General features: G+C 35.5%; 1 protein-coding gene across 1 annotated transcript in view; it reads left to right on the top strand.

The window, feature by feature from the left end:
- Positions 1–16,840, top strand: part of AKIRIN2 (akirin 2) — a 31,194-nt gene extending 14,354 nt beyond the window's left edge. Inside the window, exons 2-5 of the mRNA XM_044002217.1 lie at positions 8,202–8,345; positions 15,393–15,542; positions 16,230–16,301; positions 16,478–16,840. Of these exons, the coding sequence (XP_043858152.1) occupies positions 8,202–8,345; positions 15,393–15,542; positions 16,230–16,301; positions 16,478–16,488 (377 nt within the window). The 3' untranslated portion in view covers positions 16,489–16,840. The remainder of the gene's footprint in view (positions 1–8,201; positions 8,346–15,392; positions 15,543–16,229; positions 16,302–16,477) is intronic.
- Positions 16,841–24,762: the final 7,922 nt, after the last annotated feature.

Genomic DNA, 24,762 nt, shown 5'->3' with positions numbered 1-24,762 from the left:
TTAACACCGACAGATTGTTCTACAATCTAAAAGTATTGTCATAAACCCTCTTATGAAGTTAGTCAAGAAATCATAGGTTCAAAATAACAGTAATAGAAATACATAATAGCTAACATTTATTTAGTACTTATTGTGTGCTAGACACAAATCATTTGATCCTTACAACAACTCTGAAGAACTAGCTTTTCTTAGGTTCTGGTTTAGGCCATCTGTGTGAACGGTGTAGGATAGACTGAATTTATGTAGGGTTTTAGAATTTTTTAAACTTTCTTCAGCCAAAACAAAAGAAATAGGTAGTGATGGTATCTCCCACCATATGTTTAGAACTTTATTGAATAATTTGTTCAGAAAGTGGTAAGTGGCAGGGTGTTGGTCTGTTGCTTTTTGAATTTGGAACATTATATTTCAAGTTTGAGAGTCCCGTTTGTAGCAAAAATATATCGGTGAGCTTCCTCGTTCAAAGATTTTTAGTTTTCCCAATATTGATATCAAATATAAATTTTCTTATTTGTTAGATGGCAGATGTTTGAGGATCATAGAATTGAATTGTAATTCATATGGGACTTTGCCGTTTATTGGGCTTTCCTTAGAAGACTAGCTTTTAAAACAGATAGAAGTTGTCAAGTAAATTATTAGTTATCTTTCCCTTATGGGAAACAAACTGTAGCAGCCTCATTTATCCTTTAGGAGTAGTGAAGCTAGGAGGTCTGTATGATTATATAGACAGAAATAGATGGGACCAAAATGGTCCTCTTCATTGTATACTAAAACTAAGGTGACCCATATTTGGTGGCCCATATTTAAGGTTTTTTTCCTTGAAGAATTTGCATAAATATTCTTCCATCCCTAGAAAGAGGGTTGCCAACCTACATTGGTAGATGGAGTTTCATCATCTAGCAATTCCTTATGCCATGAAAGTGACAGGTTCAGTCTTTAGTCCTTCATTGAAGGAATAATTTCATTCAGAAAGAAAGTAAATTTTTTTATGGAAGAATGAATGCATCACACCTTTCTTGTGAGTTAATCAAGAGACCTTTTAAGATAATAGAGTAAGAACTTAAATTCCGAAGGAATGATCTGAACAAAGTAAGTTGGATGAAACAGGCTAGTAATAATAGAAGCAAACAAAAAAACCAGTCTATTGAAGAATTTTGAAACACCTGCACGGAATATGTTTGCTCTGGGAATGTTATCTGGGGAATTGTGATCTCATGAAATCTAGGACTGAGTCCAAGGTTGTCTAAGTGTCTTCTGTCCCCTCCCCATCTCCCCACCCCTAAGTAGGTAGTGTAAAATTGTGATATATTTGGATTAAGTTCTTTGATAAGGAGGTCAACCCTAGCTTTAAATTTTCATCCTTATTTTGAACCAAAGTGTATTTGTTAAAAGTTGATTTCCTTTTGTTTATACCACATTCATTTCCCCCTTAGTTTCCTCAGTGGAACCCTTCTTTGTAAAGAAAAGCATTTTTTAAAAAGCCAACCATATCAGTGGTCCCCACTTCTTTATTGAGAAGGAAATTGATATTCAAAGTTCTACCACCACTTTTTAATGTTAGTTTACACTGTTGTAGTTATTGTGTATGTACTCTTAGCTCTTCATTTGGCATCACTTGACACAAGTTTTCCTGAATTCCTTTTCATTTCTTAAGTCATATGCCAGTTTGTTCAAAGAGAAATTCCATTTTAAAATCAGAAGTATTGGCTACTTGAGAGTGCTAGAGGTTAAAGTGAAGATAGAAAGATTTTCATCCAATCAGTGGAAATCCGTTTTGTTTCCATAGTTTAATGGGGGGGGGGGAATTACAAGGGTTCTATGATTACTTTGTTTATATATGACCTATCCTTTGCCACTGGCATTCTTGGGATATATGCCTAATAGTGTCAGAGTAGGAACAATTCAGTGACCTTTTTGTACAGTTGCTTAGTTTTCCATAAGCATTACTGTCTTCCTCTCCAGCTCCTTATCCCTCCCTCTCTGCTTCCTAAGGCAGTAAGCAATCAGATACGGGTTATACATGTACAATTATGAAAAAACATTACCATATTAGTCATTTTGTACAAGAAAACTTGAATAAAATTTAAAAATGAAAGAAAGTGAAAAATAGCATGCTTCAGTCTGTGTTCCGTCAAAATTAGTTCTTTCTTTGGAGGTGGATAGTATGTTTCATCAATAGTTAAGTCATTCACTGTTCTTCATCAGACAGTATTGCTGTCTCAGTACAATGATGGGGTTAAGTGATTTGCCCAGGGTCACACAGCTATCAAGTGTCTGAAGCCAGATTTTAACTCAGGTACTCCTGAATCCAGGGTTGGTGTGCTATCCACTGTGCCACCTAGCTGCCCCTTCTGTTTACTTTTTAAAAACAGATTTGCTGGGTGTGAGGTAAGATTGACTTTAACATACATTTCTCTCATTTGTGATTTGAAACTTTTTTGAATGTGGTTGATCATTTTCATTTCTCGTAAAAACTTTTTTGAACCAAAGTGATCTTGAAAAAATGATGGGTAAGATGGATAAGGTATTTAGAGTAGAGGCAATAGTAATTATTTTTATTTTTAATAGTAATTATTATTATTAGTATTATCATATATAATATATAATATATTATATTAAATATAATATATATTATATATAATATATATAATTATAATTAGTATTATTTTTAATAGTAATGCTAGGAATGTATGATTTAACTTTTAACATAAATGTTATTACTTATAAAATCAAATGAAAAAGCCTGCAACAAAATCACACCATCTATCTAAATCCAAGATTACCATTATTTATAAGTAAGAAACACTCAGTACTTCCTCAGTAATATAATGGATGAAGAAAGGATGCCCACTATCTCCTTTGACATAGTTTAGAAATGCCAAATGATATCAAGACAAGAAAAAGAAATTAAGACAATGTGTATAGGGATGGACAAATATGATTGTTCTAACTTGGAAAATCCCAGAGAACCAACAAACATTATAGAATATGAAATAAATTTATAGAAATTATTAGTATTTTCATATATTCGTAACAATTCAGGAGGAGGAGAAATTCCATTTGAAATAAAAAAAAACATTAGCTACTTCAAACTGTGAGAGGTGAAGGAAGATATAAAGACATAATCAGGGGCTGAGGCAGTGGGAAAGTTAGAACAATAGTGTTCTGAGGGGAAATTTAAATGCTAAAGACGTTTGGGTAATAGGTCTAAAAGTGTGACCACCCAGGAGCGTGACTGAAGTAGAGTGGAAAAGGATGTTCAGGATTTTGAACATGTCCAAAGAGGCCAAGTTATCTGAAGAGCCATCAGTATGAAAACTGAAGTCACAAGGATGGGTTGAGGAACAAAACTGAACCAAGTATTTTGAACTCATTCAAGGGAGAGGTCCAAAGGTTAAGGCAAAAATGGACCTAGCTAGGATGACAGATCATACTAATTAATTAATTAATAGATTGCACTAAGAGGAAGAAAAAGTTCATGATGGTAGTGTAGACATACCTTATGTTGTGGTATGGTTTGAGAGGTCAGCACTGGAGAGAATGGCAGGCCATGAGGGTTTCCTTGAGCAGTGGTTCCCAAAATTTGGTCCCTTTACTCCTTGGGAGGGGGCGGCGGTCCCTGAAGCCTTTTCAAAGAGTCTGTGAGGTCAAGGCTATTTTCATAATATTAAGATGTTATTTGCCTATTAAAATACTCCTCCCCTTTCCAACTGAGTATCTGTATCACACTGGATTTTCTTCATATACTTCCAACTAAAATAACATTGCAACAGATGGAATGCAGAAACAGATATGAGAAACTAGCTGTCTGTTAAGCCAGACATTAAAGAGATTTATAAAAATATGTAAAATAATGCCACCATTCACGGTTTTTGAACATTTATTTTTCATTAAAAATTATGTTAGCATGTGATGTGTGTTACTAATTTCAGTTTGGTAAATTTTGATATAACCTACATAAACAAAAATTCTTTGGGGTCTTCAGTATTTAAAAATGTAATAAAAGGGTTCTGAGACCAAAAAGAAGAACCTCTGCTCAAGGGAAAATCAGGTTTCAGTTATGAAATTCCAGAAATTAGAAGGAATGTAAGAAGAGATCTGAATTGCTCAACTGGGCTTTCCAAAGGTACGTTACTTATTAGTGACAGAAAGAAGAGGACATGTGGGACAAGGGAAGAAAAAGAATGAGTAAAAGAAGGTAAATAATAGTTATGACAGGAAAGGAAAAATGGGACCTAGTTGCTGTTTCTTAGATTTTTTTTTTACTAACTTTCTGGTTAAGTGCTTTTGTTAGACTAGTTCAAATATTTTTTGTTTAGAAAATAGTCATACTTTTTTCTTTCTCATTGATTAATAACAGGTGAATTGAAGTGTGTATACCAAAGAATTCTGCTTTTATAGTAGCTGCTTTAAACAGACTTGAGAGAATGAAGACCTTCCAAACAGATCAATTCAGGGTGATTGTTTATTTTACAAATGGATAAATATGTTTGATAATGATGAAAATGAATATTTCATCTAGTGCTTTCAGGTCTTCAAAGTGCATTACACATATTCATTTTACCCTTGCAACAACTCTGGGAGGTAGGTATCTCTGATTTTCAAATAAGGAAACTGAGGCAGAGTTAAGTAATTCATTTTGGTAAAAAGTAGTAAATAAACCTGCCAGCAATATTAAATATGACCCTCCAAGACCAGAAATAAAAATGCAGTAAGTTGCCTTTGCCACTTACTTAACTAAACTTCAGGGAGAAGAATACCTTGGATTTATCTAATGTAAAACTGAATTACATAATTTGGCAGGAGAACTGACATATGCTCATGGTGCAGCTTGCTAACTGTGATTTGTTCAGGATTATCATTAGAAATTCAGTCCATTTTGTGGGCTCACCATGAAAGCTTTAGAATTAGAATTGAAATATAAATGTAACATCTCAACATAGGTATGCACTAGTAATGCCAGTAATTTTGGTATTGCCACTTTGTCATAACTTTCAATTAAATCAGTATTTTTTATTATCTGACTAGCTTTAAACAAAAAGTAAAACTTCTTTATTAATATGCAAAACTATTGCATATTTTGGATCATTAGGCATAGAGACAACTAAAATCAGTAAGGACATGCTAATTGACTTTATTTTGAGGCAATTGATGTTAAGTGACTTGTCTAGGGTCATACAGCTATTGTCTGAGGATAAATTTGAACTCTGGGTCTTCCTGGTTCCAGGGCTGGTGCTCTCTACTGTACAACCTAGCTGCCTCCCACTGACTTTAGAAGCATAAGCTGGAAGCATAAGCAGTGGATTAGTAAAACTTTCTTTTGATGAACATTATGAATATGAAAATGATTCTCTGAAGCCAGTTACTATACTGTAGTACTTCAGAAGGGAGGAGACAACCTAGAAAATAAATTCGATGTTGGTTAATTTTGGTTTTTGTTACAGAGCTTATTTATAAGGACTAATTACATATAAATCCATCACATAATTTTCTAGCATCAGCATTTTCAGAGCATAACTGAAGTCTAATTGACATTTTTATGCTACATCATAAATAGAAGCAGTACAAACAGTGGCATCTCAGGCGCTCTCTTGATCTTTTCCTTTAAGCATTTGATGATGATGCTATTCAGTAGTAACCGAATTTGGGCTAGTTTTGTTACAGGAGATAGTAGAACAGAACTAACCCTAATTTTCTTTGGCTTAGTGTAGCATTTCTTTGCTTTTGAAGTCTTTCTTCAGGACCAGATTAATTTGGTTTTGTGGAGAGAAAAAAAAGGAAAATGAGAATACTAAAGAAATTGCTTTATGGTGACCTAAAGGAGGGAGGGCAGACAAGCAAAAGTAACAAGGGCTGTGAACCAGCCTGTTCGGATATTTTCTGATAAATTTTTCATTGGGCTGAATTGTGCATTATGTCACTGAGGTGTATTCATAACAAAGTTGTCTAATTCACAGGGTTTTATTAAGCACCAACTATGTACAAGACGTAGAATATAAAGACCCAAACAATCCCAGCTTTCGAAGAACTTGTACCCTCTACCCTTTAGACTTGGGATGTTTTTAAATCCATAAAGTAAGATATATAATATTGCCAAGGAAGCCAAATGTATCAATAGTTCTAAATTTCTAAATTTTTTTTTTAAGACAAGTCTTAGATTTCATTTTAAGAACCCCTGCTTTAGGGAGGATTAGGAATGGCTTTCTTCTAGGACATGTACCCAAGTTAAGCCTAGAAGAGGTAAAAGTCAAGAGAAAATACATTCTGAGATGTAGATCAAAACTGTAAGTAATCTAGTTTTATTAGAACACAGTCCATGAAGGGGAAGAATAGTAATGTGAAAAAGACAGTAGAGGTAAGATAGAACTAGACTTTAAAATGGCAAGCTGAAGAGGTGGTTGCTTTTGGGGGGGGGAGGGGAGGGTTTCTTTTTTAAATTCTGGAGGCCTAAGAACTATTAAATACTTTTGAACCACAGTAGTGATGTCAGACCTTTGATTTAGAGGAATATATATATATATATATATATATATATATATGACATAATTTGGCAGCTGTGGGGATGGAGTTGAAGCAAGGATACCAATTACGCTGGTGATTGTATGAGTTGGATAGAGATGAAGGCAGACTTGGGAACTGATTGGCTATTGGGGTGGAGAGTTGAGGGGAGAATGAAGAGTTTAGGATGACTCTCAGGTTAGTATAAGGAAGTATAAGTGGTGACTTAAACAGAAATAAGGGAAGTCAGGAAGAGGGGGGAGGACGATGAGTTCTGATTTCAACATGAAGAACTAAATATAAGTTTGTCACTGTAAGACTCATTTCAGGAATGCTGCATGTTAAAATGCTTTAGCAGAGAGTATTACTTAGAATTCTTTTAGAATTGGATGGAATCTTCCCAACTGATATTTACAGCATTGAGGTATAGGGAAGTAAAATGACTTACCCCATGTCACACAACTAATTAAAGGCAGAGCTGTAGCTAGATGTAACATTTTAAAAAATATTTTATTTTCCCCCAATTAACATGCAAAAAAAATTTTTAACGTTAACATTTAACATAGGTTTTCATGTGCAATCATGTAGAACATTTCCATATTAGTCATTTTGTGCAAGAAAACTCAAAGGAAAAAAAATGAAAAACTGTGCTTTGGTCTGTATTCAGATGATATCAGTTCTTTGGAGGCAGATAGCATTTTTCATCATGAGTCTTTTGGGATCGTCCTGGATCACTGTGTTGCTAAGAATAGCTCAAATCATTCATAGTTCTAGATTTAACATTTCTTGACTTCCTTTCCAATGTTCAACACTTAGTGGTTCTCAAACTTTAGTTTTAGGCCCCCTTTTAAGCTCTTAAATTCTTGAGAATGTCCCAAAGAAATTCTGTTTATGTGGGGTATATCTTTATATTTATTGTGTTAGAAACTTAAACATATTAGTATTGTTATAGAAATAGTTTTGACCTCCTAAACCACCCTGAAAGGGTCTCCTGGACTCTCAGGGATTCCTGGACTAGACTCAGACTTCCTTCTGCTGTTCCTATATTTGCAAACAAGCAGCTCCACTGATCTTTCTAATCTCCTCTTGACTTGAGGAACCAGATAAGCAAGCTTGTTAGATTTGTTTGTGTGTAAAATAGAATTAAATTATAAGTGAGGGAATTCTCATTAGTAGACAGTTCATTTTTGGGACATCTGTTCTCTCCTTTTAGAGGACTCTTGTTTAATCCCCAGTTGTTGGCCCTGTTTGATTGATTAAGCACCTAGTAAGTGCTGGGCCCTGTGGTAAGCACTTTACAAATATTATCTAGTGTTACCTTCACAACAACCTGGTAGGTGTTATCATTTTATACATGAGAAAATTTAGGCAGACAGAGGTTAAATGACTCGCCTAGGGTCACATAGCTAGTAAGTATCTGAGTGCCTTTGAACACAGATCTTCTGACTTCTGAATCAATGTTTCGTTCCACTGTATCATGCTCTTTGCAGGGTTTTACTTCTCTGTTGTTAAGACTTAAAAGTAAAACAATGACTTTAGCTTTGAAAGTCGCACCTTTTGGTAGTTTGGAGGAAAATCCCTTGGTTAAAGGAGTGTATAGCATAATACTGACATTGAGGAGACGCAAACTGATATGTTAGAAATGGGATCAGAATTTTTTGTGAGTACTTTGTCAATTTTTAACCTTGTAAAATGTTTTATTTTAGAACAAATTCTGTACAACATAAAACAAGAATATAAACGTATGCAGAAAAGAAGACATTTAGAAACTAGCTTCCAACAAACAGATCCTTGCTGTTCTTCTGATTCACAGCCACATGCATTTCTCCTCAGTGGACCAGCTTCTCCAGGTAAGTGTAGTCAAAACTTTTCTTAACCAAAGAGAAGAGGCTGGGGTTTCCTCATCTCCAACCCCTTTAAAAAAAACACTCTCTGGGGCTTGATTGTTCTGTTTAACTGATTAGCCACTTTTTACAACAGTACTTTTTAACAGATATATTCAATAGTGGTACATCCTGGTTTGCAAAGTTGTGAACTTTCCTTCCCTAAGTATCTCATACAAATGCTGGGTGTGACTATCAGACATGTAGTAGAAATGGTTTCTTACAATGGGTAGGATTAAAATTGGTTAGTTTGAGGGCAGCTAGGTGGCACAGTGGATAAAGCACCTGCCCCGGATTCAGGAGGACCTGAGTTCAAATCCGACCTTAGACACTTGACACTCACTAGCTGTGTGACCCTGGACAAGTCACTTAACCCTCATCCCCCTCTAACCCCCCCACCCCAATTGGTTAGTGTGGTTTGGATGATGATTGCCTCAGCTTGGTGTAGGGCCTGGGAATAATAGAACATAGGTTGAAGAAAAAGCCATTTGTTTGACTTTCAGAAATTTTGTATTTAATCTGTGGACCAGTAGACCTGATGATTTAAAAGGATTTTTAAAAAATTTAATTTTAAATTGATCAAATTCTGTTACAGTGAATTTTTGGGGATTTGATTCAGTGAACTTTTTTTGTAATGAGTAAATTGGACATGAGGCATTTGTTTCTCTGAAGTGGGCATTGACAGCCCCTTAGAAGTAGGGATGGGGTTAGGAACTGGACCTGTAATAAATTTCATTGATATAGAGAAATCCCGAATGAGGATATAGATTATAGGTCAGCACCTTCTCTGCAATGTAGAGCCCTAGAAAATTGCTTTAGTGAACCATGAAGCTAAGTGATTGGCTCAAGGTCACACAGCCAGTGAGTTTCAAACTTAGGATTTGGAGCTAGGTTTTCCCCACAACCAAATCCGGGACTCTGCACTCCACTATGGGAATAATAAAATAAAAGAACACTGCCCCAATTCCCACAGAGCTTAGACTAGCAGGGCTTTTGATCTGGAGTCAAGTTCTTTACACCTTTCTAATTCAGGGAATTGTATAATATATCTTAAATATTTTTCCATTTAAATTTTATTGCGTGGGTGGCATTTCTTTATTTTTATTCATTCATTTATTTATTTATTTGGTGGGTGATGGGGGTTAAGTGACTTGCCCCCAGGGTCACACAGCTAGTCAAGTGTCTGAGGTCAGATTTGAACTCAGATACTCCTGAATCCAGGACCAGTGCTTTATCCACTGTGCTGCCCCTCCGCTTCATTATTTTTTAGTGTAATAGTATTCTGTCACATTGATATACTATAATTGGTTTAACCATTTTCCCAGTTTATGGGCATCCCCTTAGTTTCCAGTTTTTTCCACAAAAAAAGCTACTATAAATATTTTTGTGCATTTGTCCTTTTCCTTTGATTTTTGTAATATAACCCTAGTATCAGTGTTGCTGGGTTCAGAGCACATGCACAGTTTAATAGCATTTCAGGCATAATTCCAAATGGCTTTCCAGAATGGTTGGATTAGTTCAAAGCTCCATTAACAGTGCATTAGTATACCAGTTTTCCCATATTCCCTCTGGCATTATTTTCCTTTTGGTCATCCTTTTGATAGGTGTAAACTAGTACTTAAAAGTTGTTTTAAATTTTTGTTTAATTATGTGTGACTTAGAGCATTTTTTTCCATATGGTTATTGTGATAGCTTTGATTTCTTCTGAAAACTATTTACGTGCTTTGGTCATTTATCTTATGGGGGAATGGTTTTATTGTTGTAGATTTTACTCAGTACCCTATATATTTTAGAACTGCAAACTTTATCAGAGAAAGTTGCTGCAAAGGTTCTCCCCAGTTTCCTATTTTTCTTATAAGTTTACCTGCATTGATTTTGTTGGGCGGGGCGCTTAAAAAATTTTTTTTAAGGCAGGGCAATGAGGGTTAAGTGACTTGCCCAAGGTCACACAGCTAGAAAGTGTCAAGTGTCAGAGGCTGGATTTGAATTTAGGTCTTCCTGAATCCAGGGCCAGTGCTTTATCCACTGCTCCACCTAGCTGCCCCCTTTTAATTTTTTATAATCAAATTACCCATTTTACTTACTGTGAACCTCTGTCTTTCCTTTGGTCATTATGAGCCCTTCCTCTATCCAAAATCTGACTGATTTCTTCCTTGCTCCACTAATTTGCTTATCATCACATTTTATGTTTAAATCATGCAACCATTTTGAGCTTAGTGTGGAATGCAGTGTGAGATGTTGGTCTGTCCCTAGCTTCTGCCAGACTTTTTTTTTTTTTTTTCCAATTTTCCCAATAATTTTTATCAAATAGTGAGTTAATTTGTCCCATTACCTGGGATCTTTGTGTATCCCAAACACTAGATTAATGGGTACATTTGCTTTGTGTGTGTGTGTGTGTGTGTGTGTGTGAGAGGCAATTGGGGTTAAGTGACTTGCCTAAGGTCACACAGCTAGTAAGTGTCAAGTGTCTGAGGCAGGATTTGAACTCAGGTCCTCCTGAATCCATGGACGGTGCTCTATCCACTGAGCCACCTAGCTGCCCCGGTACATTTGCTTTTGTATGTTGTATACCTAATCTGTTCCATTGATCAACTGCTCTATTTTTTACCTAGTACCAAATTGTTTTAATGATTATAACTTTATAGTATAGTTTGAGATCTGGTATTGCCTGGGCTACCCCTTGCCTAACAATTTTTTCATTGATTCCCTTGATATATTTTGTTCCTCTAGATGAATTTTGATATTTTTTTAGTTCTCTAAAGTAATTCTTTGGTAGCTTGATATGACACTGAGTAAGTAAATTAATTTAGATAGTAGTGTCATTTTTATTATGTTGGCTCGGCCTACCCACAAACAATTTATATTTCTGCCTGTGTAGGGAGTGTTTTGTAATTGAGTTCAAATAGTTTTTATGTGTGTCTTGACAGGTAGACTCCAAATGTTTTTTTGCTGTTTGTAGTTATTTTATTTTATCTTATTTTTTTGCTTTTGTTTTTGCAGGGCAGTGAGGGCTAAGTGACTTGCCCAGGGTCACACAGCTAGAAAGTGTCAAGTGTCTGAGTCTGGATTTGAACTCCTGAATCCAAGGCCAGTGCTTTATCCACTGTGCCACCTAGCTGCTCCCTGTTTGTAGTTATTTTAAATAGAATTTCTCTTTATACATCTCTTCCTCATGGATTTTGTTAACATAAAGAAATGCTGATGATTTGTGTGAGTTTTTTATATGCGCAACTTTGATTCAGTTGTTTAGTTGACTCTAGGGTTCTCTAGGTAAACTATTGTATTATCTGCAAAAAGTTAGTTTTATTTCATCATTCCTTATACTTATTCCTTAAATTTATTTTTTCTTGTCTTATTGCTATAGCTAGCATTTTTAGTACAACATTGAATAATAATGCTACTGGACATCCTTGCTTCATCCTTGATCTTGTTGGAAAGAATTCTAACTTATCCCCCTTACAGATAATGCTTGTTCTTGGTTTTAGATAGAAGTTATTGTTTTAAGGAAACCTTCATTCATTCCTATACTTTCCAGTTGGTTTGTTATTGTTGTTTTTATAGAAATGGGTTTTGTATCTTGTCAAGTGTTTTCTGCATCTGTTCAAATAATGTTGAGTCTTGCTATTTATTGATATGGTCATTCTTATAGTTTTCCTAATAATTGAACTAGCTCTGAATTCTGATATAAATCCAGTCTGGTCATAGTATAAGATCTTTGTGATATAATCCAATATTTATTTAAAATTTATGCCTCAATATTAAGAAAACTGGTCTGTAGTTTTCTCTGTTTTGACTCTTCTTGGTTTAGCTATTGAGACCATATTTAAGTCATAGAAGGAATTTGGTAAGACTCCTTTACCTATTTTTTCAAACAGTTTTTATATCACATTGGAATTAACTGCTCTTTAAATGTTTGGTAGAATTAGCTTGTAAATCCATCTGGTTTTGGGGTTTTTTCTTAGGGAACTTATTTTATTCTTGCAGTTTCTTTCTTTCTTTTTTTCTTTCCCTGTTCTGTTAAATTTTGAGCACTTTGTATTGGGGGGGAGGGAATCATTTCATTTAGGTTGTGGGTTTGATTGGCATAGTTGGGCAAAATAGTTCATAATAGTTATATTTCCTCTTCATTGGCTGAATTCCCCTATTCATTTTATCTCCTTAACTTTTTTTTGTGGTTAGATTTATATAGGTTTGAGAGAGTGAATTGGGGTCTCCCACTAGTATAATTGTCTGTTTCCTCCTGAGAATTTGTTAGGCCATTTGTTGCATTTACTCAGTTTTGATATTCATCATCTATATAGTAGCACGATTCTTCAGCTGAAACAAGAAATTTTGCATTTATTTTTCTGTTTCATGTGTTTCTTCTAAATCACATTATGGGATTCTGGTTTCTAAGCCATTTTGCTATCTTCCATTTTGTTCATAGCATTCACATTTATGATTGCTAACTATATTTTCCATGCTGTTCTTTTATACTTATCCTTCTCTTTTTATTCTCTGTTCTCCTCATGAATTTGTTTTGCTTCTGACCATGGCCTTCTTTAACCTGCCCTGTCTCCTATTTCCTACAGTCCCCCTTTTCTTAACCCCTTTCCCCTCCTACTTCATTGTCAAGTATGATGAATTTCTTTACCAAACTCTGTTTATTCTTCCCTCCTTGAATCAGTACAGATTTTTGAAGTTCCAAGTGTTGACTGTTTCCCCCTCCATTGCATAAACTCTTCCTTGTATACCCCATTTATATGAGGTAATTTTCTGTTTTTCCTGTCCTTTCCCCTTTCCCTGTGTATTCTGCTTCCCCACTCTTCCACTCTTTTTTTGAGATCATTCCAATATTACAGAATCACACTCAGATCTTGTCTAATTTTGTTGTTCAGCTGTTTGACTCTTTCTGACCCCGTTTATGTTTTTCTTGGCAAAGATACTGGAGTGGTTTGCCAGTTTCCTTCTCCAGTTCATTTTATAGATGAACCGAGGCAAACAGGGTGAAGTGACTTGCCTAGGGTCACACAGCTAGTTAGTGTTTGAGGCCAGTGCTTTATCCACTGTGCCATCTAGCTGCCTGTCTAATTAGACTTCCCTCTAAGAACCCTAGTGATTATAAAATTCTGAGGGTGTTTTGTATCCTCTCCCCATATAAACTTTTTTTTTTTTTTTTTTTAGTGAGGCAATTGGGGTTAAGTGACTTGCCTAGGGTCACACAGCTAGTAAGTGTTAAGTGTCTGAGGCCGGATTTGAACTCAGATACTCCTGACTCCAGGGCCGGTGCTCTATCCACTGCACCATCTAGCTACCCCTCCCATATAAACTTTAATGTTTTGTTTTCTTTTATAATTTCTTGAACTATGCTAGGCTTCTTTTTTAAATGGATTTAATGTGGTAATTATCTCCTGGATTTATTTTCTAGGCCAGTTATTTTTCTTATGAGATATTTCAGTCTTCTTTTTTTTCTTTGTTTTATGATTTTTTTTGATGTTTTATGGAGTCATTCGCTTCTATTAGGCCAATTGTAATTTTTAAGGAGTTATTTCTTCAGTAGTGTTCTGTACCTCTCTTACAAAGTATTGTTCTCTTTTTTCATAACTTTCTTGCATAGCTCTTATTTTAGAATATGTCTGTGGTTCCAGATTTTCTTAAGGAATTAAAATATTTAGGATATCTCTCTCTCCCTCTTCAGTAAGTGTCAAATGTCTGAGGCTGAATCTGAACTCAGGTCTTCCTGACTCCAGAGCCAGTGCTTTGTGCCACCTAGCTGCTCCCACTTAGGATGTATTTCAACAATATTAATGCAAAAGTTTAAGGAAGGAGGAAGGGGCTACACAATATATTGCATTTATCCAGTATCATCTGGCTATCGGGGAAAAACTGAATTTATAGTTTATCTGAAAACAATTTTATATTTGAAAAAATTACTTCAGGTAGAATCATGGTGCTTCCATCTTATGTAAGAGCCAGCATTTTTGCCCAGCTCACTTAATACATATCCATAACAACCTTAAAGTGTGTTCTGATTGAAGAAACCAAGAAATAGTCACAGTGAGTCACTTTTCCAGTTTAAGGCAGCTTAGAAAGTAGCAACAGCAGGTACTACAACGTGGAGCATTCTAGTGACAATGGACAATAAGAGGGTTAAGACTGAAATTTTCTCATTTGCTAATATTTAATTAAGGTGGGAAAAGGACATTTTATAAAGAAATGGTACACTTGAAGTGACATTCCCATTAATCTCTTAGGATTGTTGTATATAGGATATAGACATGTTTTTAAAACTTCAGGCATATAAATGGCTACTTTTCCATTAGATGATGAATCACACTTGTTAATAACATGATTAAGTGTCATTACTTACATGTAGGCACTTTGTATAGTCCACTGGGACAGAGAAATGGTTTTGTTATAGAATCCTTAATTGTAATGATACATGCTGTAACACATCTCACCATAAAATCCTTATACATGAAACTACCACCCCCCTATCCCAGCCCTGCTAGTGTTTCCTGATTTTGAAAATCATATTGATTATCCAGTTCTGTGTTGGAATATAAATACTGGTAATGTTTTCTATATGTTCTCATAATTTTTTTTGGCAGGGCAATGAGGGTTAAGTGACTTGCCCAGTGTCACACAGCTTGTGTCATGTGTCTGAGGCTAGATTTGAACTCAGATCCTCCCGAGTCCAGGGCTGGTGGTTTATCCACTGCACCACCTAGCTGCCTCTATATTTCTTATGATCCCAAATAAATGGTAGGCAGCATTAATATTTTTAAATTTTTAAATTTACAGCCATGACTTTGGTGCATAGCAATGAAAAGGATTTAGAATGGAATCTTTAATAGCTTAAAAAAAAAACCCCAACGATACATGAAATTTATAAGACCCTTATTTAGTCCAAAAATGGTTAACATCACAAGAAAACTAGCACCTGGGTTAGAACAAGGGCCTCCTTACACTTAAGGTTCTGTTTGTGGTTGTGGTTCTGAATTGTATCTTTTTTTCTTCATACATTATACGTAGGCACTTCATCTGCAGCATCATCACCATTAAAAAAAGAACAGCCCCTCTTTACTCTAAGGCAGGTTGGGATGATATGTGAACGTTTGCTGAAAGAACGTGAAGAGAAGGTTCGTGAAGAGTATGAAGAAATATTGACCACAAAACTTGCAGGTATATCTGTTTATTACATTTTCCCTATAGATTCAGCTTATGTTCTTTTGGCTCTGGAAAGTATATGCAAGTGTTTTAGGAAAAAAACTATGGGAAATACTTTATTCTCAGGTACTTGAAATGTTAATATTGGCATTTTCTAAACTCCTTATAGATTTTTTTTTTTAAAGAATTGGTGAGTTTCAATAAAAGGATATGACTGTAGAAAATGGGGCAAAAGTTAACATCTTTTTGATTTTCATGACAACAGTGACTGCTAACCTATAGTAGTAAAAGTTTTTTGGAAGTGTCTGATTTGTTTTAAAATTTTGTAGTTATATATTCAAATATTTGGCTACAACTTATAGAAAATGTTCATTTAGTAAATTGTCATTTATAATATAGTAATGCTCAGAGAAAAACTAAGTTCTATAATCCTAGGATTTTCAAAGAAGAAATCTTAGACTGAGAGGGAATGCTGCTTCCCAAGCCCACGTAACTTGCTTAACTCCCAGTTAATAACATGCTCTTTCATGATGGCATGTTGCCAACATTTATTTATTATAGAAATTCAAGCTTTGATATTTAGAAATGTTGCAGCACAAGATTAAAGGAAGGAAAAAAGGGGAAAAAAATACATTGACCTGGGAAGGCTCACTTTGTAAATTATTGTAATTTGACATGTTCACCTTTTAATCTTATTTGTAGAACAATATGATGCATTTGTGAAATTTACGCATGATCAGATAATGCGACGATATGGAGAACAGCCTGCTAGTTGTAAGTATTTCGATACTTTGATTGAAAAACACAGTTATAGGATTTGAGTTTTAATACTTAAGAAATTTCAATGGGGTAGGGATGATATGGTATATTTATTACAGAATGTTAATTATTTAAAATTATGATTGTTCTTGGGAAAAACCATTCCGTTAATTGTCTTCTTTTTTCCTCAGATGTTTCATGAATCACGTTTCCTGCATTTGTGGGCTGCCCAGTTCCCTGTTCAGTTGTTGCAAGTGGTCCCAGTTAAGACTTGCAGCAATGCCATATTTCTCCCCCTCCCCCTGTGAACACAGGTTATTTCAAGCTTTTGTCAGTGGCAAAACCACTCTTAGGCAGCAACTGGTTTTGGAGTGCTCCCTGATGTCAATACCACCTGGATGTGGACTGTTGCTACCTGTATTAATACCAGTGGCCTCATTTGCTGTATCATTACAATTTGGCTTCTTATGTTAATGATATGTTTGGAAAAGATTAAAGCTGGTGTTCTAGAAAATGCCCTTCATTGGTTGTGTAAATAAAACTGTAGAATGACACTTCGGATTGAAGTTAGTGTGGTTTTAATAACTGTGCACTACAACCAAGCTGTAACCCGTCATTAATAACTTAGAATGTAATCCCAGGACAATTAAGCAAATAGCCCGCAGTACTATCTGTGAAATAGTGAAGGAGAGCATTTCTGTATTCCAGGACTTTGGGGAGGGGAGGTGGGTTAAGAATGGGTTTATATGATTTCTTGTTTTTGTAGTTTTTATTTATTCTATCAGTCTTTAACAAATGTTTATTGCTGCATTTTTTTTTCAGTGTATCATTGTTTTACTGCCCTCGTAGTACTGGAATTTAGTTGGAAAAATAAAACATTTACTTCTAATCTGTTTGTTTTTAATGTGCAGATGGGCTTTGTGCAGTGAATGGATAAAATTAGTGTTTGAAATACAAGCATTACCTAAGTGAAGGAACTGGAAGTTCTCAGAGAATGAAGTTTATCTCAAGTAATCAATGATTTAGTGTTACTGTCTAAAACTAGGCTGAGTTGTTTTCTGGTCCTGAAACAGTTTTTCACCTGATTGCAGTGGTAGGATTTGACTGGCACTTAATTGCAGTTTACACTTTTAGCTGCAGAATTGTAAATTTCAGTGGAATGAAAAAGTTTGGGGTTTTTTGAAGGTTTGTTATTGGCATGAACAAAGATCTGAAAATTTTCATCACTTGGTATGATTTTACTTTAACTAAATTTTAAGTCCTATTTTTAAGGGATTTTTTGGTTTTGTTTTAAAGCCATGCCAGGGATAAATCATTATGCTAAATTCCAGTAATACATTTGGTCATAAATATTTGGAAATGGGTTAACTATTGGAAGTATCCTAAGTACAGCTTATTTATGAAAATGTGTTTTCTGTGACAAGGCAAAGAGATGTATTTGATTTTGTACGTTTTCCCCTGGCTTATGTTATTTTTTTATTAATACTTGAAAGAATTTGTTGTAACCTAATGAAGACTAAAGGGAGGAAAGGGGGAATGAACGGAAGGGTAAAATACACTGACCCTGGGCTGTGGTTGTAAATATCACTTAATCCTGTTTTCCTAGTCACTAAAACCTCTTCCACACCTGGAATTTCAGTGCCAACACAGTTGTATTAAAAAATCAGTTATAGGGCTACTTTTTATACTTGATACAGGGAGACACCAGTATCTCACTAAAAGGAAAATTAGTGCCTTTTTCCTTCCTTTTTCCCTATTCCACAAGGAATGATATGACTTTTTGGGTCACAGCATTTTAGATTTTAGATTTTATTAGAATATAAAAATCAAATTTCACTGCAACAAAATTCCATTACAACAAAAATTTTACCAAATCTCAGTTTATGGCCTGTTCTTAAGCAACAGAATTTGGGCATTTCCTTAGAATTTATTTTAATGGGATTTGGATAATTGGGAACACACTTTCTAGTGATGGGCCAGATGTTTTAGTAGATTTGATAAATAAGTCTGTCCCCTCACCCCCCCCCCCCATACTTTTAGGCCTGTTTTGTTTTCATATAGAACAGTGTTTCCTTTGGAATTTTTTGTGATTGACAGGCCAGTAATTAAAGTAATAGCTAGTCAGAGTGCTGTTAATAATTTGAAGGAATTGTTACTAAGGCCTATCATATCTATAGATATTGTAGGCAGCACACTGGCGAGTAATTTTGTTTGTTTTTTAAAGCAAATTTAAAATTTAGCTTCCCATGGCCTTTTAGAACTCTCAAATGGTGCTGTGAGAACTATGTTGCTGTAATGTGAATTAGTGCCATAAACCCCTAATTAACCAGAACACTCAAATATACATTTTTTTTTGGCAAGGGGTTTTAGGGGCAAGGGGGTGGGTGGGTGGGGGGAGGAGTTGCCTTTGAGGGAGAAGTCAATCACAAAGCATATGAATCTCAGGGATTTATTCTAACATCTTCCAGGGTATTTCTTGGCCTCAGTATAGATTCCAACCAGTCCCCTTATATACCTTTATTACTACACAGAGGCAAGTAAGTAGACTACTATTTTAGACTTTTCCCAACACTTAATGGGTAAACTCTTAAAAAAAAACAATCAGAATATTTTATTCCTTAAGTGTTTGGTTAATTATAATTTTACTTCCTAAATGAGGGAATCAGGGCAAACTAAATGGCTTAGTCTAGTAATATTTTCAAGTTTTTATTTTCCTCCATAATAAGCTACCATGGATAAGGTAGGCTTTTGTACCTGCTTCTAAAATGAGAGCTATTGCCAAAAACAAATTGACTTTAACCTCATGTGAAAATAGGAAAATTTCTCATTTCTGAAATGAAAATCGGAGCTAATATTTGGATAAACAGGTATATCAGAATGGACCTCTACCTTTAAAGACTAGAAAAGGTAGCTTGGTAATGATCTGGAAGAATCAAACACGACAACCGTTTCCATAGTACAGCTCTGCCTATTCCCAATTGTGCCTCTTGTATTTCTTTTTCCCCCCCTTAAGCAATTACATGGTTGACCTTGGCTAAGCTGCTAAACCCTTTAAAAGGGCTAAAAGTGAGGGCATTGGGCTTACTGTTCTCTTCCAGCTTTGATTTAATGTCTTTTATTTTGTTAACAAATCTTAGTCTCAAATACTTTGCAAGAGCAAATTAGTTACTCCTTCGGTAAAGGTACTGACTCTAATTTGAGTGGCTATTTTAATTATATCTAAAGCTTGCATTCACTGTTATTCAGTACGTTTGTGGAAGGAAGTCATATCTGTTAACAGGTTCTTAAAATTCCTTCAAAGATTTAAAGTAATCCAAAATAAAGAGGTGGGGGGGGGTGTCTATTAAACTCTTTACTTGAAGAAATGATCAATTCTGACCATTCCCATGGAAATGTATTTTCAAAATAAATAGACATTTCAAAGAATTTCATCATGTATAACTTAACTTCTATGGACTCATTGAATTTTAAAGATGGAAGGGATCTTAGAAGTCAAGTTACATGCCTCTTATTTTACAAAGGAGACTGAGGCCCAGAGATAGTACTTGCCATGGGCAAGTGGGCAGCACCAGGATTTGAACCAAGGTCTTCAGATGCCAAATCCTAAGCGCTCTACCAGGAAGCCTTTTGAGTGTTTTTTTTTCCCTCTTTAGATACCATGTCCACTTTCAAAGGCTTGGAGACAGAGTCCCAGTCTTAATAGTTCCACTTCAAACTTTTTTCCTACTACGGTACCTCTGTGAGAACTCTTGTATTTGGAAACTAATTTTAGTAGCCTGTACATTATGAGGCTACTTAATTTTGTAAGAAGGAAGAGGGACATATAACAGAAAAGTTACTTTGTTTAGGCATATGGTGGTTTTTCAACTCGTAGGCAGATGATGACAGGGATACAAAGCTGGGACTGAACTTGAAAAAACGAACTTTGAGAATCTTATGCTCTATCCTACTTCCTCTTAAAATATTAGTAGTTTCTTAGCAACACCAAAGCATTTTACTTTTACTCAAATCTTGACCTACAACAATCTGGGATTTGAAACTAGGCCTTTCTATGATAGAATTTATTATCTAGGAATGTCAGCTCTATTAAGAAATGAAATGACGTTTACATTGTACATTTAAGACAATTCTGAAATTCTTTCTACACTGATAAGACTGTTGAAGACATTTCTGAGACAGTCTCATTTTTTACTTAACGGCTGTTGCCTCCAAATCAGAATGGAACCACTTTATGCACAGCCTTATAACCAATGTCTATACATATATATTGTTATTTCCTAAAATAGAAGCCTGCTGTAATGGCTCATAGATTCAAGTAGAACTTATTACTTAAAGTAATAATATCTATCTGGAATTTTGCTCTCTGGCAGCCTCACTAAAAATGGCATCTGAGTAGCCAAAATAAGACTCCCCAAATCCCTTATACTTTATCAGTGAGTTCTTCAGCCCATTTGTCTGTCTGTCTGTCTGTCTCTCTCTCTCTCTCACACACACACACACACACACACCCCTAATAAACTTGGTTAACTGGTTTCTAACCCTCTCCCAGATTTTTTTTTTTAAACTTCTAAAGGAGATATAGGAAAGAGGGAACCACTACAGCTAAGCCCACTGATAGCAAGAGTAGAGAGATTATAATTAGCCTGATAAAACCATTGTTTCTACTTAATCCATCAGCCCCCCCTTAGATCATTAATATACTTATAGCACGGTACAATAGATGTTCATGATAATGCTGAACCATCAGAAGATTAAATTGTGTTCCAATATGCTATTGAAGGTAGGAAAGTACAGATTAAAATGAAAATTTGGTATCAAAAGGAGTAAATCTTCAGCTCTATTCAAGGGTTTTTGATAGCTGGGGTTTTACTGTACCATTTTATCTAGAATATAAGGTTACATAGTCTACTAACAGCTTTGTTGATTTAGAAAACTAGGGTCTACTGAATGTGATGTGCTTTGAATGTTGATTGAAGCTGTCTTTTTTGGGAAAAATGTTTACTGACACAGGAGTACTTGTATTGGAATATTTAACATGATACTGATATTCATAATAAAATATGACCTTTCCACATGTTGCATAGCTGATGTTTTGGAGTTGTTTTTTGGGAAAGGGTACTGTCCATCTACTGGTATTCAGGATGGTAAATGACAACATTCGACACTTCAGAATGGTGACAATGTGACTTGATTGCTTTGTGGCAATCCCATCTTGCTGGATCACATCTTGAATCCTTCATCCTATCTCGGTTTGATGTTATTCACAAAATAGGGAATAGTACTTAAACTTTTTCTCCACCTTAAGTTGATAAGTTTCACCAACCTGTGTACCAATAGTTAGGAAGAACTTTTTGACAGTCAAATCAACAAAGTCCAAACGAACACTTCTTTTAAAAATTTATTTCATTGTTTCTATATTGACAGAAGATTCTAAGTTGGCTTTTAAGTACTTTCCCATTTGTTCACTGTAAATAACCACATCAGCATCATATTTTTTTTTTAAATCCATGCTATCATATATTTTTCACCTTAATGTTTGTGGTTTGGAACATTGAGCATTTTCATTCTAAAATTTCAGCCATGTATATATAAATACTTAGGCTTTTACTAAACATAATTAATGAAGCCTGTAAGCCCTACCCACTATTAATGTAACAAAGGGGAAGGCAGGGAGAAGTTAGGTTTTTAGGACCTGGTTGCATGGTAGTTTTAATATAAGTGAACAAAATGAAGAGGGGGGCGGTGTTGCTTCTGATAGTGAATTTATAATGCTGGGGCAAAGTCTAGCACTCAATTCTAGTCCCCCACCCCATTAAATCACACTTTTCCTGTGTATTGATGGTGTGGGAGAAGGGATTAGAGATGAATACATTTAACTGTAAATATCCAGATCTGAAATAAGCTGTAATAATAGGGTTCTATTAGTGTATAAAATACTTAACAATGTTGCTATCCTTAAATTGTTCTTTTGGTTCTGTTCACTTCACCAGTTTATTATCCTACCAAGAAATCTCTTAAATCATCTTTTGTCATTTCTTGGAGCACAACGTTCCATTATATTCACATACAGTAATTTGTTATATTATTCCCCAATTGCCTAAGGTACTCCATTAGATTCTAATGTCTTCCCCCTTCCATCTCTTTTTTAAGATCAGGAGGTTTACTTGTGACTATTATTTCCCCAGTATTATGCTTCCTCTTCCTGCTTATTTCCTTGACTGATCTTTCTTTCTCCCCCCCCCAACCCCCACCCCCATGCTTCTCTCCCTCTTTCTCCTTTCTCCTCTTTCTCTCTCCCTGCCCTTACTCCACAAGTCCCAATTCTACCCCTTCTTTCTCCACCAGAGTATTTCTCCTTTTAGCCTCCCTTTTTCTTCTCTTCAGACACCCAAGACAAAACCAATACTCTCTCAAGACTTGTTTTTCTGAACTCCCTGGATAACCTATGGCATTAAAGATCTCAAGGGATACTTTTTCTTCTCTTATTAGAATGTGAGCACTACAAAGTCTTACACTCTTGTTTATAATCGAAAGCAAGTGCTAGTCTTTTCACCAGAAATACCTGAAAGTCCTCCTTGTATTTAAAGTCATTTGTTTCCTCATAGGAAGATGTTTTTTGTTTTTGTTTTTTCTTAAGGTAAGTTTATTCTTGATAAGCTATCTTTTTTGCCTTTTGGAAATAATGCCTGCCAAGATATTTTTTTCAAGTAGAAGATACCAGATCTTAAGCAATCATGACTCTTGTTCCTTGGAACCAATGCTTTCTGGATGCGTGCAGTATTTTTTCCCCCTTTGGTGTAAGGGCTCTTGATATTGACATGTTACTGTGACTTTTCTTTTTGGGGTTCCATTTCAGAAGGTGAGAAACAAATTCCTCCTATCTTTGACCTCTGGTTCTAACAAATGTAGGCATTCATCTATTTCTTTAAAAATGTCTTTTTTGGGGCAGCTAGGTGGAGCAGTGGATAGAGCACTGGCCTTGGACTCAGGAGGACCTGAGTTCAAATATGACCTCAGACAGTTGACACTTACTAGCTGTGTGACCCGGGGAAAGTCACTTAACCCTCATTGCCCTGCAAAAAAAAAAAAAAAGGCTTTTTTAAAATCAGTTTTGCAGGTTTTTAAAATTTCTTTTTCTTTTTTTTTTGCTATCTCAGAGTCATTGATTTCTGCTTGATCTTGCTCTAGTTCTCAGGGAGTCCTTGGTTTAAAGTTTATCACTTTCTCTTTTATTTTACTTATTCTAATTCTTTTCTTTAGAGCTTTGTTTTTTTTATTTCTTCTAGGTATTCAATATATAATCCTTGTGGAAAGTGTTCTTTGTCTGCTTGCAGTTGCTATGGACTTGCTGTTTTTTGAAGGTGTTTAGATAAGCAGTAATTTTGTTTATTGGTTGGTCTTTACTTTTACTCTTCAACTTCAGTTTCTGAATTAGGACTTTGTGGTAGGACTGGGTTCTGTCTCCTGCTGCCTTTTGAAAGGGAAAAGCTAAGATTGGCCCTGCTGGTTCTTCCCCTGGGTTCTTAGGTTTCTCTGATCTTTGAGGTTCAAAGCATTAGATCTTGAGGATCCTAATTATTTTCAGCAGCCCTGACTGCAGTCAGTTACTCATGCACTTCCTTCGTTACCTGAAACTTTTCTCTAGGGAGCTTTCTGTTCTTGTGTCTTGTGTTCACCATACAAAGCCTTGAAGGCTATCAGTGTCCATGGCCATTTTTAATTGCATAGGAGACTATCCTTTGGTCGTCACTGTCTTTGCTGGTAAGCCCATCTTTAGGCTGCTGGCTGACCTCTTGTGCTGTTTAGAGGTGTATTAAGTCCCTAGTTTCAAATCGGATTTTTTGAATTTTGGTCTAGTATGTATGTGGTCCTCCTCTCCCTTCAGGCAACCATCTCAGCCACAAGTTTCTATATGCCCCTCTGAAGGAAAAATAACCTTTAAGCATAAAGACCCTTAAATCCATTGCTCATGATTTATGCTAATATTTTCGGTTATAGAAGGGAGAGGTGGTATCCTGTGGTGAGTAGAGAACTGGACTCAAATATGTTCCAGTATTGGTTGTGTGACTGAGCAAATCATTTATTTAATTCAAGTGTTCCAGGTATTGCTCTTAAGACTAAGTAAAATCAATCTGCAAGTATTAAGCAGAAGTGCCCCAGTTCCTGCCCTCAAGGAATTTACATTCTGATTTTACAAGCATTGGTGGAAGGAATTTATTTACCTGGAATTACCTCTAATAAAGAAAAATTAAGTTCTCTTTCCCCACTCCACCCCCATAAAAATAAGAACTTATGTAGCTTCCAGGGTTAGCTACTTAAAAACTATTTGAACATTATATAGCTGATGAGAAGCTTGTGTGATAGCCAATCAATGTACAACCTACTAAAAGCAGTCAGTTTAACATTTTGGGGGGTGGAGGGGGGAAGAAGGGACTGAGCTGTGTTTAAACCAATAGCAGCAAGTGAACAATTTACA

The sequence above is a fragment of the Dromiciops gliroides genome, chromosome 4 (genome assembly GCF_019393635.1).
Source record: "Dromiciops gliroides isolate mDroGli1 chromosome 4, mDroGli1.pri, whole genome shotgun sequence".
NCBI classification, from domain to species: Eukaryota; Metazoa; Chordata; class Mammalia; order Microbiotheria; family Microbiotheriidae; genus Dromiciops; species Dromiciops gliroides.
Note: the sequence above shows the minus strand (reverse complement) of the source record. Positions and strands in the feature narration are given on the sequence as shown.